Source organism: Lampris incognitus, chromosome 7, assembly GCF_029633865.1.
Source record: "Lampris incognitus isolate fLamInc1 chromosome 7, fLamInc1.hap2, whole genome shotgun sequence".
In the NCBI taxonomy this organism is placed as follows: Eukaryota; Metazoa; Chordata; class Actinopteri; order Lampriformes; family Lampridae; genus Lampris; species Lampris incognitus.
Window position 1 is genome coordinate 50643269 of NC_079217.1, and position 15817 is coordinate 50659085.

Genomic DNA, 15817 nt, shown 5'->3' on the forward strand with positions numbered 1-15817 from the left:
CCTGTTCAAAGGTGAGAGAATCATTGTCCCCCAAAAGCTTCGCAAGGACATGATACAGCGCATCCATGCCAGCCACCTTGGCGTGGAAAAAAGCAAATGCCGAGCAAGAGACTTACTGTTCTGGCCTGGCATGGGGAAACAGATCGAGGATGCGGTAGCAGACTGCAGCATATGCCAAGAACGGCGCAGCGCAAATGCAAAGGAACCAATGATGTCACACGCCATACCCGAGCGGCCGTGGCAAGTGATAGGCACAGACCTATTCACATGGAACTCACAGGACTTCATAGTCACTGTGGACTACTACTCCAGATTCTTCGAGCTAGAAAGACTTTACAGCTGCACCTCATCTGCCGTCATCATGAAGCTGAAAGCAGCAATGGCTCGACACGGAATCCCCGAGACTATCATCAGCGACAACGGTCCGTGCTACAGCTCTGGTGAGTTCCGCAACTTCTCACAGACATGGGGTTTCTCACACACCACCACAAGCCCCCACTACCCACAGAGCAACGGCCTCTCCGAGAAGACTGTCCAGACGGCCAAACGCATCCTGGACAAAGCCAAAGCTGAGAACAAAGACCCCTACATGAGCTTACTGGAGTATCGCAACACACCGGTGGACAACCTGAAATCACCGGCACAGCTACTGATGAGTCGGAGGCTGCGGTCCATTCTCCCATCAACAGCAAAACACCTGCAGCCACAGATCGCCAGTCAGGAGGATGTTCACAAAAGGAGAGAGGTATGTCAACAGCGCCAGCAGGCATACTACAACCGAACAGCCAAACCTCTGCCCCACCTGCCCGCAGGCACACCAATCCGCTTCCGGCAGGAGGATGGATCCTGGAGACCTGCAACTGTGGAAAGACCAGCGAACACAGAGAGGAGCTACCACATCCAAACCAAAGAAGGTCAGATCTACCAACGCAACCGTCAACACCTGCGACAAAGCAGAGTGAACACTCACACTACACACACACACACTTCACAGCAGACTGTTACCAGCGCTAACAACAACACACAAGCCCATCAGCAAGAGCATGCTGAACCTCCAGACACGAACAATCAGCGACAACCAGACACACAGCCTGGTTACACCACGAGGTCAGGTCGCACGATCAAACCAAGACAAATCCTTGACTTATGAATGTTAAAAAAGAGAATTTTACACCAACCTGTACTATACCTGCTATGTTTTGAAAAGAAATATTTACAGCGTTCACTTACCTTGTGTACCTACCTGCTGTTTGCAGTTACCAGTAATGAAATGAAAAAAAAAAGATGAAATGTTATTACGGTGTCACATTTAGACAGTGAAGGAAATGTTTTACACTACTTTGTTGCAGTCCAGTTATATAAGAGTTCCACTTTCATATTCTTTCTTATTAAGATTGTATTCGCTTATAAACATGCTCAACGTGGTCTGTATCTCTGCAGAGAAAGCAGCACTTTTCAGAAAAAGGGAGATGTAATATTTGCTAGTAATATTTGATTTGCTAATGTCCCTTACGGCTTTCCGTAGCGCCACAACAAAGTCACGTGATGTACGTAACAACGTCAGTCGGAATCCGGTCGATGAATAAACACCCAGCACGAGAGAAGTCGTCCTTGCTTTATTAATGTTATAAGTTAACATAGCCAGAGGGCACAGATCATTACAGGTCCGACCCGTTAGTCAAGGACCAACGTGTCTACTTATCCATGCACGTTACAATATATATATATATATATTGTGGAGTTAGAAAACAACGAGACAGGAGACGTGAGAGTAGACGTAGTCGAGGTAGTTTACTAGCTCCAACTTTACATGTCATATATTCGACAACGACACTGAACTCTCTGCTCCGGAAGCGGAAGTGCATTCTCTCTCAGGTGAATGTCTCTAGTTATATAGATGTGGGTCACCACACAGGCCCCCCCAGAATTCACCTACACAAAACAATGCAAAACAGCAAAAGCGCAACTCATGAACATAAAAATAGACTCTACGACAGAACAGTCAATGACATAGTGCAAAGTCACGGGGAAAACAAGTGACGAGTCGGGGGGTGGACCCTGCGGCCATAACGGCTGCGCTTCACAGGAGGGGAAACAGATGGGGCCGAAACCCGGGCCATAGGCGGGGCCGAAGCAGGAACAGAGGCAGGTGCCGGGGCCGACCTAGGAGGGCGTCCCCGCCGCGGGGGTAGGGCCAATTGCATTGGCTCCCCAATGTCCAAGTGAGCAGGCTTGAGACGGTCTATAGCGACCCGCTCCGGCCTGCCCCCCATGTCCACCACAAAGTTCTTATCCCCCGCCTCCAGGACGCGGAAGGGCCCGTCGTATGGGGGCTGCAGCGGGGACCGATGGCTGTCGTGCCTAATGAAGACGTACCTCGCCGATGGCAGATCCTTGGGGACGTAGGACCGGGGGAGGCAGTGCTGAGACATCGGAACGGGAGCGAAGGCACCGGCAGCGCTCCGGGACGCACTGAGGTGAGAGGCGGCCGACCAGGGAGTCGTAGCATCCGGAAGAAACTCCCCCGGAACTCGCAGGGGCTGGCCATACACCAGCTCAGCGGAGGAGGTCTGGAGGTCTTCCTTCGGGGCCGAACGCAGGCCGAGCATGACCCATGGGAGCCGGTCCATCCAGTCGCAGCCAGTGAGGCTTGCTCGCAGAGCGGCTTTCATGTCCCGATGGAACCGCTCACAAAGTCCGTTGCTCTGCGGGTTGTACGCCGTAGTGCGGTGGATCTTCATCCCCAGGTGCTCAGCGACCGCCGTCCAGAGCTCCGAGGTAAACTGGGAGCCCCGGTCGCTCGTGATGTCACCCGGTGTGCCGAAACGGGCCACCCAGCAGCCGATGAACGCCCGTGCTACCTCTGCTGCCGTCGTGGAGGACAAGGGAATAGCCTCTGGCCACCTGGTGGCCCTGTCCACAATAGTGAGGAGGAACGTATAACCACGGGAGGGGGGCAGGGGACCCACCAGGTCAACATTGACGTGGTCAAACCGCCTCTCTGGAACCACAAACGGCGCCAAAGGGGCCTTGGTATGGCGGTGCACCTTGGCGCGTTGGCACGCCACACAAGAGCCGGCCCAGGCTCTAACATCCTTACGGAGCCCAGGCCAAACAAACTTGACGCTCACCAATTTGGTCGAGGCCTTCACTCCCGGGTGGGAAAGGCCGTGGACGGTGTCGAAAACTCGGCGCCGCCAGGAAGTAGGCACCAGGGGGCGCGGTTGACCGGTGGAGATGTCACAGAGGAGGGTGGTGTTGGCCGCGTCGAACGTCACGTCCTCCAGCCGTAGCGCCGTAGGGGTCGACCGGTAGTCTTGAACGGTCGCGTCCTTGGCTTGGTCCGCTGCCATAGCGGCGTAGTCGAGTCCCAAGTGAACGGCATTAACAACCGCCCGTGAAAGGCAGTCGGCGACGGAGTTATCCTTGCCCGACACGTGTTGTATGTCCGTGGTAAACTCGGAAACCGCCGCGAGATGACGCTGCTGACGCCCAGACCACGGTTCTGAGGTTTTGGCCATACAGAACGTCAGCGGTTTGTGGTCCACGAAAGCGGTGAACTGTCGGCCCTCCAATAGGAACCTAAAGTGTCTGGTTGCGAGGAAGAGACCCAGTAGTTCCCTATCAAAGGTGCTGTATTTGCGCTCGCTCTCACGGAGTTGTTTACTGAAGAACGCCAACGGCTGCCAGCCCCCCCCCCACCCACTGCTCACACACGGCCCCCACGGCGTAGTCGGAGGCATCCGTTGTAAGGGCTATGGGGGCGGCAGGCGACGGGTGAGCTAGCAGCGCAGCGTTGGCCAGCGCGGTCTTGGCGGCCACAAAAGCCTCGTCCATCCCCGAAGACCAGTCCAGCTCGTCCTTAGACTTCTTACCCCGCAGGGCCTCATACAGGGGACGCATGATGTGGGCGGCACGGGGCAGGAAACGGTTATAAAAGTTCACCATGCCCAGGAATTCCTGCAGCGACTGTACAGTGCGGGGGCGGGGGAACATGGTGACAGCCTCAACCCTGGCAGGGAGGGGAACGGCCCCCTGTGGAGTGATGTGGTACCCGAGGAAGGTGATGGACGACTCCCCGAACTGACACTTAGCTGGGTTGATGATGAGGCCGTGTTCGCTGAGCCTGTCGAACAGCTGTCTGAGGTGCGTCATGTGTTCCTCCGCCGACGCGCTGGCCACGAGGATGTCGTCTAAGTACACAAACAAAAATGGCATGTCACGGAGCACAGAATCCATAAGGCGCTGAAACGTCTGCGCCGCCCCTTTAAGGCCGAAAGGCATACGTAAAAACTCAAAGAGCCCAAAGGGTGTGATGACAGCCGTTTTTGGGACATCCAGTGGGTGGACCGGCACTTGGTGATACCCCCGCACTAAGTCGATTTTGGAATAGATGGCAGCGCCCGCCAGGTGGGTAGAGAAATCTTGTATGTGCGGCATGGGGTACCGGTCGGGGGTCGTGGCATTGTTTAGGCGACGGTAGTCCCCGCACGGGCGCCAACCCCCGTTGGCCTTAGTAACCATGTGAAGAGGGGAAGCCCACGGGCTGTCAGAACGGCGGACAATGCCGAGGCGCTCCATAGTCGAAAACTCCTCCCTGGCTATTGCGAGCTTGGCCGAGTCGAGGCGTCGGGGCCGGGCGTAAACTGGGGGCCCCACTGTGGTGATATGATGTTCCACGCCGTGCTTGGCCACCGCCGAGGAGAAGGTGGGTGTGGTCAGCTCGGGGAAATTTGCGAGCAGGCGTTGGTATGGATCCCCGGTGGAGAGTGTGTTAGCGAGGCACAGCGCTCCAGCGCCCCCAAGCGTGCAGGGGTATGACGCAAAAGAGACGGCATCAATCACGCGACAGTTTTTAACATCCACCAGCAGGTTGAAAGCACAGAGGAAATCCGCACCTAGGAGCGGGGTGGATACAGCAGCCATCACAAAGTCCCAGCCGAAACGTCGGCCGCCAAAACACACGTCCACATGTCTGATACCGTACGTCCGAATGGACGTGCCGTTGGCGGCGTCCATCTGGGGGCCGTGACTGTCGGTCATCGTGTCCACAGCTTGTGCTGGTAGTATGCTGCGTTGAGCGCCAGAGTCAACCAGCAGCCGCCGGCCCGACAAGGAGTCTCTGATGAACAACAGCTTGCAGTCACGGCCGGCGCCCATAGCCGTTAACGAGCGCCGGCCTTGGCGTTTCCCTGAACCCTGTAACTGCAGGGTTTGCGACACCGTTTTGCTTTTGCCCCAAACCTGGCATGGTAATAACAGAGCCCGTCGTCAGGTTGGCGGCGGGCTGTCACCGCAGCCGCGGTGTCCATATAGTCGTACACAGGTGGTGGTGGGGCGGTCTGGTGGGGTAGCAGGACATGCACAAACTGTTGCCGGTTGGCCAGGAAAACCCTGTCTGCTTCAGCAGCCAGAGAACGGTAGTCCTTGGAGGCGGCGAGAGGAGAACTGGCCAGTGCTGTGCGTACAGGTGCGGGGAGCTGCCTCAGAAAAATGTGTGTGAAAAGAAAGGCCGGATCAGCCGATCCCAGCACAGACAGCATTTTTTCCATTAAATCAGACGGTTTGCCGTCGCCGAGGCCATTCGGGGACAGTAAACGGTCTGCCTTCTCCAGCTCCGACAGTTCAAATAGTTTCAGGAGGAATGTCTTTATAGCATCGTACTTGCCAGCAGCTGGCGGAGCTTCCAACAGTGTCATTGCTCGCGCCGTTGTCGATGCGTCTAACGCCGCCACTACGTGGAAGTACTGCGTTGCATCCTGCGTTATCCCTCTCAGCTGGAACTGGGCTTCCACATGTTGAAACCACGGCCGTGGATTATGCTGCCAAAAGTCGGGTAGCTTCACAGTAGCGGTGTAAATGCTAGCGTTAGCAATAGCCATGTTGTTAGCACCGGCGTCGTCGTTGTCAGACATACTCGTATTAGTTGTTCGATCACGTCGGGGTCACCAATGTGGAGTTAGAAAACAACGAGACAGGAGACGTGAGAGTAGACGTAGTCGAGGTAGTTTACTAGCTCCAACTTTACATGTCATATATTCGACAACGACACTGAACTCTCTGCTCCGGAAGCGGAAGTGCATTCTCTCTTAGGTGAATGTCTCTAGTTATATAGATGTGGGTCACCACAATATATATATATATATATATATATATATATATATATATATATATATATATATATATATATATATATATACACATACATATACATATATATATATATACACACACATACATGTATGTATATACATATATATACACACACACACACACACACACACATATATATATATATATATATATATATATATATATATATAGTAACGTGCATGGCTAAGTAGACACGTTGGCCCTCGACTGACCCTTAAGTCGACTGGTTAACGTTGTCGCTTGCGCTGTGGGGGATACGGGTTCGCGTCCCGGCTGCCCCCTTAATTCACAACAGATCATATATATATGACCTGGCAACCCGAAGTTATTTGTGAATACAGACGGCACTGGCAAAGGTTTCCATCATATGTCTCTGTGACATGATGTTGCATGTCTCATTGTTGATTATTACGATTGAGTTTTGTGCAGATGATGATTTTATACTTACCCGTTATATTAACTTTTTATTGTCTGCCCTGCTTTGTTTTGATTTTACGCTGTTTGATACAGCGCTGCTTGTTTTTGTTTTTTTTACTGTGTTCTGTAAGGTGTCCTTGAATGCCCTGAAAGGCGCCCACAAATAAAATGTATTTGTGGTGGACATATTAATCATTATTATATCTAAAAGAGCTGCTCTAAATTACCATGTGGGATACCGAACAGGAAGAATGTTGTTTTCTCCCATTATCTCTGACATATATGTTTATGTGTCAGCGGAGGAAGTGAAAGGGCTGACCTCAAAGTTTTGCTCAATTTTGAAGGAAAGGGTTGTGGGCCTGTGAGCGGCGCGTCGTGTATAAATAGTTGGCATTTGTGTCTGTGATCTACGCTGACGTTGAACCCCTATATAGTGACGCGATTTAAGCTTTACAACACAAGAACACTTCCAGGAGTTGGGCTGTCGATGAAGGCGAAGTGAAAGAAAGAGTCACGCCGTCTCACCTCCTCAAAACTAGCGCGGGGTTCGAAAGCGTCGCGTGGATTACGTCATCATAACAAAAACAGAGGTTGGTTTCTGTCTGCTTTTGCTGCGGCGGGGCGAACTTCAGAGAGCTCATTCTGGCGCGGTATCAGTGGGGTTAGGTAGTACGCGATGAATCCACCCCGGAGACCCATTTCCGCAGAAACAGACGGCGACTTCTGCTGGTCACATGCAAAAACAGTAACTTTAAAAAAAGAAAAAAAAGTTGTTTTTTTTTTTTTTTTTTAAACAGGCTACTCGGAATCTCTAAAACGCCAGCCTCTAAAATCCCTTGAAACTGGGGAAAAATAGCGCGGATAGGACAGGTTCCTCTTTAAGCGGGACACACCTTGAGGTTTCCGGTAAGTCTGGAGGAAAGTCCCGCAGCCTTGGACTGCGCAGTGCCCACTATCCGAGAGAGAAGCCATGGTTTTTATGGGGTTAGGGTATTAGTCACTTTCTCGAGTTGTGAGTAAAAAAAAAAAAAAAACACAAAAAAAAAACACTGGTGTGTTTTCTCCCGTCCAACCAGTTGTGCTGCTACAAGCCGTAATGTGAACAAGCCTACTTAGTAGCAGGGATAAAGTGCGTGCCTTGGTACTTTCCCCACGCCGGGAAGGTTTTTATGATTCATCGGCTCCCAGTACACGAGGTTTGTCAGGTCAAATGAATACATAAAAACACGCCGACCGAAACCAACTGTATCTGATCGGGCGCACACGTGCACAGTGGCGGAAAACGCGCCGCCTTGCCTCTGCGCGTGCGCGTAGCAAGACGGAGGCGGCGGAGGCGGCGGCGGCGGAGGCGGGGGGTGAAAGGGCGACCAAGCGAAACGAGATCGCAGTGCAAAGAAGAGATTGTTTTGAAAATGAGAGAAGCGATGGCAAATGACGAAGCACACTTTCATCTGCGGTCGTGTGTGGTGGGACTCGGATGTTTTCAGCGAACTGAGCCGAACCAAGACTTGAACCGACTTCGCAGAACCGGCGACGGTCATAACTAGAAGCCACTGCAAAAAAAAGGGCGATTCCCCTTATTATTCAGGCCGACACATTACCCAACTCTCGTCTGCAGCGGTATGACTTCCAAGGAAAATCACATATTTGACGAAGTAAGAGGGGCCCGTCGGTCGCACCAGTAAACCCACCAATTTGACTGCAAATACAGCAGAACCCCAGCTCGCACATTTCCCAGCCAAAGTGCTAACTTGATACGCACGAACCTGCACTTTGGGGTGAAATACGCTGTGCCACTGACTAACGAGTCCTCTATCATTCCGTACGGGGGGGGCACGATCAACTTATAAAGGACCGGCTGAGTCGGGATCGTTTCCTTTGATACAGGCTAGCATCTGTCCAATCTCCCCCGCAGCTTCACATCACGTCGGTCTGTATTAGCTTTACTTAAAGAAACTAGTCTTCATTTTTAAGGTTGCTGTGGCGTGACACAAGCCCAACGATTTTCCCTTTTCTTTTTGCCAGTCATTTTGCACGAGGAATGTGTACGCAGGGGGGAAACGTGTAAACTGCCTTATTTACACAGTGTGGGGCGCGCCGGGAATCGTGCATACCACACCTCAATTTGATCGCCAAAGCCACAGCCGTCATCCACGTGGGCCCCTTTCAGCAAAACAACCGTCGACACCTGCGCACGCACGCGCGCGCGCATACGCCACCAGAACATGCCCGGACAATGGATCCTGCTGTGGGTTCAGAGCAAGTTCACAGCTTGAAAATAACTTGACATCCGCAACAAACTCCCTCCAACGCCAGATCATCCTAAAATAATCCAATTGTCAGTGACCGGTATCATAATCAAATTGTGAGAGCAAAAAACAAAACAAAACAAACAAATGACAAACAGAACACGCTCGCTCTTACCATTGTGCCGCCACTGTCAGCCGCTGTACAACATATGACGGCAGACCGAAAGTTCCTCTATTATTGAATAGGGAAGGGTCCAGCCCCTTGTGAGTCATATCACAATGTCAAACCAATGGCATTAGTCACAACAGAACGGGGCTGTTTCCTGTGCTCGCTGCTTATCAGCCGGCCGGGGGGTAACACACATATGATTATGCTAATTTGCAAATCCGAACGTGCAACGTCATGGTCGAAAGGTGGGATAAAATGTAACGTATCTTTTATGAGAGACTGCAGAGATCTTTTTTTTTTTACGTCTGTCACTCATACACTTTGAGGGTGCTGCTACGTTTTTGTTTTTTTTGGAGCACCACAACCGCCTTTAACATTGTGGAGTTTTTATTTATTTAAATACATTGTTTGTTTTTTGTTTTTTTGCATAGCTCTGACCTTTGCCAGAATGTGAGCTACTGTATTTATTTTTTATTTACCTCTGGAAAGCCCCCCCCCCACTGTTGGGGGGGGGGAGTGAGAAGTGGAGGGTGAAGATTATACTATACATCTTTATCAAAAACGTCACCCAGCTTTTCCCATCATCCTCCCCGTGGCAGAAATGTAAAACCCCATCCCAGATGCATGATATAAAGGTATTAAGAAATTGTTTGGCGTGTGTCTGGATGTTGTGTTGTTGTAAAGCCCCCTGAGGCAAGATATTGGGCTATGCAAATCAAATCGACTTGACTTCTCCTTAGTGTGAGTTCATCAGCATATTGTAACGTGCATGGATAAGTAGACACGTTGGTCCTTGACTAACGGATCGGACCCTTTAGTCGACTGGTCAACGTTGTCGCTTGCGGCGCAGGGGATACGGGTTCGCGTCCCGGTTGTGGAGACGGTATCTCAGACTGCCCCCCGAATTCGCTACAATACACATAATAACGTCTGAGTTTGTTGTTTGACCACAACAAGGAAGGGGGAGCGCAGAGGGTGACGGGGAAACAGTGTCCAAACTTACTATTTTGTATGTGTGTTGTTAAATTGACTGATGAGGGACTGTGTTCAGACCTTTTAAATCAGGTCTGTCTGTTACTTTTTACGGAAAGTGTTTCCCAGTTAAAGGAAGTGTTTGTTTTTTTTTTTTTTTTTAATTCAAAAATGTGTACTCCACAGAAATGGTTTCCAGAAGGACTCCAGTATATACATGCAGATGTAGTTGTTTCACCCCCCCCTCGCCAATTTTTCTCCCCAATCGTACTTAACTATTTACCCCCACTCTTCCAAGCCGTCCCGGTCACTGCTCCACCCTCTCTACCGATCCGGGGAGGGCTGCAGACTACCACATTCCTCCTCCCATACACGTGGAGTCACCAGCCGCTTCTTTTCGCCCGAGGGGTTTCGCCAGGGGGACGTAGCGCGTGGGAGGATCACGCCATCCCCCCCAGTTCCCCCTCCTCCCCCGAACAGGCGCCCCGACCGACCAGAGGACGCGCTAGTGCAGACACGGCCAACCGGGGAGGGGAGGGGAGGGGAGGGGAGGGGGGGCAGGGTGTGAGGCTGTGACCTCTCGCCTTGTGCACACCGAGTGGGCAGAGCTCTGAGCATCAGTTGTGACACACAGCAGTGCTCAGTGGAGCCTGATTCACGGCGTTGATACTTGAACGCCTCCTTTTTGATTCATTGATTTTTCGGAGGAAATTGATTTCGGATGGATATTTTTTTTAAACCCCCTCTTTTTTTTTCTCTCTATCGAATTGTTCTTAACCAATTACCCTATCTATACCAGCGGTGGCTAAGCATGTGCCATGGAGAACCATGTGTATGCAGGTTTTCATTCCAACCCTACTCCGCACCAGGTGATTTCACTGATACATTCTTCCTCTTTGGTTGAAGCTAATCAGTGAAATCCCCTGGTGTGGAGTCCGGCTGGAATGAAAACCTGCATACTCCCCATGGCACTTGGTTAGCCACCCCTGCCCTATACTCGTCACATCAGGCTTCCCACCCGTGCAGACGCGTGATTTTTTTTCGTACCCGTTTTCCGGGAACTCTGCCTCTGATTGGCCACCTAGATTCCGGGAAGACCCGCCCCTACCCTATCTCTGATTGGCTAACCCTATCTATAACCCCACCCTAACCTTAACCAACCTAACCAACGGAGGCAACGAGTACTAGCCAATCAGAGGCAGAGTTCCCGGTACGAAAAAAATCACGCCCCGCAGACACGCCCGACAAAGCCGGAAGTAACATGGGAATTCGAACCGCCGACCCCCGTGTTGGTAGGCAACGGAACAGACCGCCACGCTACCCGGGCCGCCATTCGGGCGGATAAATTAGCGGCTAACTAATGATTCAGTAGGACGTAAGCGTGCGGTTGTACAGGAAGTTCTTATGCAAACTGACACACCCGGAAGTTCCGCAGCGCAACGTTAATGCGCCGAGCCTATTGACAATGGCGTGTATTTCGAGATGCCTGCAAGATTTACCACGGATAAATGTCAACAGCATGCACAAAACTGTCGACAAACTTTCTCCTACGCCTACCAGCAAACGGGTGAAAAGTTGATATGTACAACTTGAAACTTTTCACCCGTTTGCAGGTAGGCGCAGGAGAAAGTTTGTCGACAGTTCTGTGCATGTTGATGACATCTATCCATGGTAAGTCTTACAGGCATCACGAAAAACACGCCATTGTCAACAGCACGCGCCAACAAACCGGAAACTGGTATGACCGCTGCAGTAGAAACCGGAAGTCAGTGGACTACAGTTATGCACAGCCAGAGGTGACGCGGGGGTTCGAACCGGCGATCCCCGTGTTGGTAGGCAACGGAATAGACCGCTACGTTTTCCTCTTGGCAGGTTCTTAAGCTACTGGATGGACCAAGCGCCGGCGCAGTGTCTTCTGGCACAACGGCTGCTTATTAGAAAGACCAAAAACACAGCCACCGAACAAAATGTCCTCTCTTTGGAGGAGCCCGTTGTGCCTCTGCCTGGTGCTGGTTTCACTGCAAGCGGACATAGAAATGGGTTAGCAGTGGATTACCTAAACACTTAGCTGCCGATCTATTTCATCTCTTGTATGATCTTAGTTTGCACCAAACTTCTTAACCTTACTGCCCACCCCTATAGTTACTTCCTCCATAACCTCTGGGAAAGAGGCAGCTATACCTTCTCTCACACTTGCTTGACAGATGTGGAGCTATACATGATCTAAACAGGTTTTAAGTGATATGTGGCATGTTGGAATATGGTGCATATTATCGCTGGTCTCAAGTAGCCGGATTATCTAGGCTTCATGTCTTGCATTGGAAGAATGCTAGATTTAAACGTCTCTGACAAACCTCGGAAAAAACAATGCCGATTTTTTGTTTACAAAATGTGCAACATAAAGGAGCTGACGTGTGCCTGTACACACAGGGACTCTAATATCAGTGCCGGTGCCTTTGTCTGTGACTGCTTGTTTACAAAGTGGGCGCGCAACAATCAACTCAGGGGATGATATAGCTTTGCTGGACTGTATACAACAACAACAACAATAATCATCATCATCATCATTACATTTATATAGCTTTTCTAGACCCCCAAAGCGCTTCACACTGAAGGGGGTAATAGACACATAGACAAAGCCTGCTTGCTGTCTGTTCATTTTGGGATTCCAAACACAGGCAATACCAGAAAATGTCCCGTTATCTCCAGACCAGCCTCACCTCGCCCCCCCCCTCTCTCTCTCATATACACACACACACACACACACACACACACACACACACACACACACACACACACACACACACACACACACACACACACACACAGCTCCATCTCTCTGACCAGTGACATAGCATAAAGCATAGCTAAAAGAGGTAATTGTTGGCTGACTGAAATAGAAATAATGATCTTGTACCAGCCTAGCAATGTGAATTTAGCTACTTTGATCGGTGCTCTCAGTCTCACACTTGTTACTGTGATATCGACTACTACTATGAGTAATTCTACTACACTAACAGTACTGCAACACTATTATCACTACCATTTCTATTATACCAACTACTGCTGTGGCACTAGTACAACTATTTCTATTGCATTAATACTACTACTGCAACAGAATTATTCCTATTTCTGCTAAACTAACAATCCTACAGCAACACTATTACTACTAGTATTTCTATTACACCAACAGTCCCAGTGCTATTTCTAATACACTAACACTGCAACACTTTTACTCTTGCTTCTACTTCCCTAACACTACTGGCTACAGCAACACCACTACTACTTGAATACCCCAATACTACTGCTGCAATATTTACGACTGAAACACTATTACGGCTATTTCCACAATACTAACAGTACTTCTAACACTATATCAACCTCTATTTCTAACTGACTCAACACTGCTACTGCTTCTACAACAATAACGTTCATGCAACAAATGTACAACATTCGCATGTACCTCACCTTGGGCTGGTGATCATCATAGTCCCAACTAATAATCATACAAGAAGGATGGATCATCATCATAATCATACAACATGGATGGAAAGACAATACAAAAAGGATTTATCATTCTATGGTCCTCACAATATAGTATATCAAAGGCAATGACTGACAACATATTTGATTGCTTGGATTAAAAAATGCATACACGTACAAAGACAGAATGGCAATAAGACAGACAGACAGACACATACACAGTCCTTATAAAAGAGTGAACAGCAATTTGGAAATTTAGTACTTTAACTATCTGATATTTGGATGCAAACAGATATAAAAAATGAAAGAAAAAAAACAACCACATAGCACATCAATGTACAAAAATGACACACACACACATACACTCACTCACACACACACACACACACACACACACACACACACACACACACACACACACACACACACACACACACACACACACACACACACACACACACACAAGACAATGACTCACACAGCCGTGAAACCAAGTCGAAGAGGACCTAGTATTTTCTGTGGGAGGACACTGATCATGGGTCCAAAGAACAGATCACTTTAAAACACCAAGGGGATTTTCTACTATCAACTTGCAGCTTTCTGCCATTACAGTATCTCAGAAAAGGGAAATGTTAAGTCTCATAAAACAATTATGCTGCAGCCAGAGGAGGTCCCCACTGTAGTTCAAGATCCTCAGTGTCTTTACTAGACACAGTTAGTAGATCAACATCTCCACCCAACTCTCAGCTTGAGCACGCCACTCCCCCCTACCACACCTTCTCTCTTGATGCAGGAGAGGGATGTTAACAGGCTGCTCAGAAGACAGAACCCCCCCAAGGCAGCTGGTCCAAATGCTGTCTCCCCCTCAAGCTTTAAACACTGTGCAGACCAGCTGCCTCCAGTGTTCACAGACACCTCCTTGGAGGACTGCAGGGTGCTAGCCTGCCTCAAAGCCTCCATTATCCCTGTCTCCAAAAAAACAAACATGGCTCACAGGCCTAAATAACTAGACCTGTACAGCTCTGACCTCTGTAGTGATGAAGACTTTTGAACGCCTTGTGCTGTCCCACCTCAAGTCCACCACTCCCCCTGGATCCACTACAGTTTGCATACAAAGCCAACAGGTCAACAGATGATGGAGTCAACATGGCTGTCCACTCCATCTTCCTTCACCTAGACTCTCCTGGTACCCACACCCGAATGCTGTTTGTGGACTTCAGTTCCACATTCAAGACAATCAATGCTGCTCTCCTCCAGGACAAAGTCTCCAAGCTCCATGTGCCTAACTCCATCTGCAGGTGGATCACTGACTTTCTGACCAACAGGAGTCAGCATGTGAAGATGGAGAAGCATGTCTCAGACCCTCGGATCATCAGCACCAGTGCCCCCCCCCCAAACTGCATCCTGTCCCCACTGCTCTTCTTGCTTTACACCAATGGCTACACCTCCAGCTGCATCCTGTCCCCACTTCCCCACTGCTCTCCTTTCTTTACACCAATGGCTACACCTCCAGACATCAATCTGTCAAGCTCCTGATGTTTGCAGACAACACCACCATCATCTGACTCATATCTAAAGGTGACGAGTCTCCTTACAGATGGGAGGTTGACCACCTGGTTTCCTGGTGCAGCCAGAACAACCTGGATCTAAACCCCTGAAGACAGTGGCGATGGTGGTGGATTTCAGGGGAAACCCAGCCCTGCCCCCCTCCGTGTGACTCCCCAGTTACTACTGTTGAGTCATTCCATTTCCTGGGCAGCACCATCACTCAGGACTTCAAGTGGGAACTAAACATCAGCTCCCTCATCAATAAAGCACAGCAGCTGAAGAAATTCAACCTACCACAGAAAGTGATGGAGAATTCCTATATCTCTATCACTGAGTCCATCCTAACCTCCTCCATCACTGTGTGGTACACTGCTGCCACCACCAGGGACCAGGGCAGTCTTGCAGTGCATCATTCGCTCAGCAGAGAAGGTTACCGGCTGCCGCCTCCCATCTCTCCAGGACCTGTATGCCTCCAGGACCTTGAGGTGGGCAGGAAAGATTATTGCCGACCCCTGGACACCAAACTTTTTGAGATTCTGCCCTCTGGCAAGAGGCCGAGGCCCATCAGAACCAGAACCTTATGCCACAAGAACAGTTTCTTCTCTATTGCAGTTGGGCTAATAAACAGGCCCTGTCCCCTAATCAGCTAGACTTATCAGAAGCCTGTTTCTCTCTCAACGTTCAACGCTCAAACGTTGTGTCCAGATGAACCGCTTCAACTTTTTGTTATCATCAAGACATAGGCTACTCATCATTATGAGTAACAAAATACAGCACAAGAAGCCAGGCCTGTTACAAAATGCCATAAAATCCAGAACAGGCTCTG

General features: G+C 49.9%; 1 protein-coding gene across 1 annotated transcript in view; it reads right to left on the reverse strand.

The window, feature by feature from the left end:
* The window catches only part of LOC130115268 (CD276 antigen), a 33922-nt gene extending 19519 nt beyond the window's left edge, over positions 1-14403 (reverse strand). The window contains exon 1 of the mRNA XM_056282881.1: positions 14185-14403. Coding sequence (XP_056138856.1) covers positions 14185-14403 — 219 coding nt within the window. The remainder of the gene's footprint in view (positions 1-14184) is intronic.
* Between the last annotated feature and the right edge of the window lie 1414 nt (positions 14404-15817).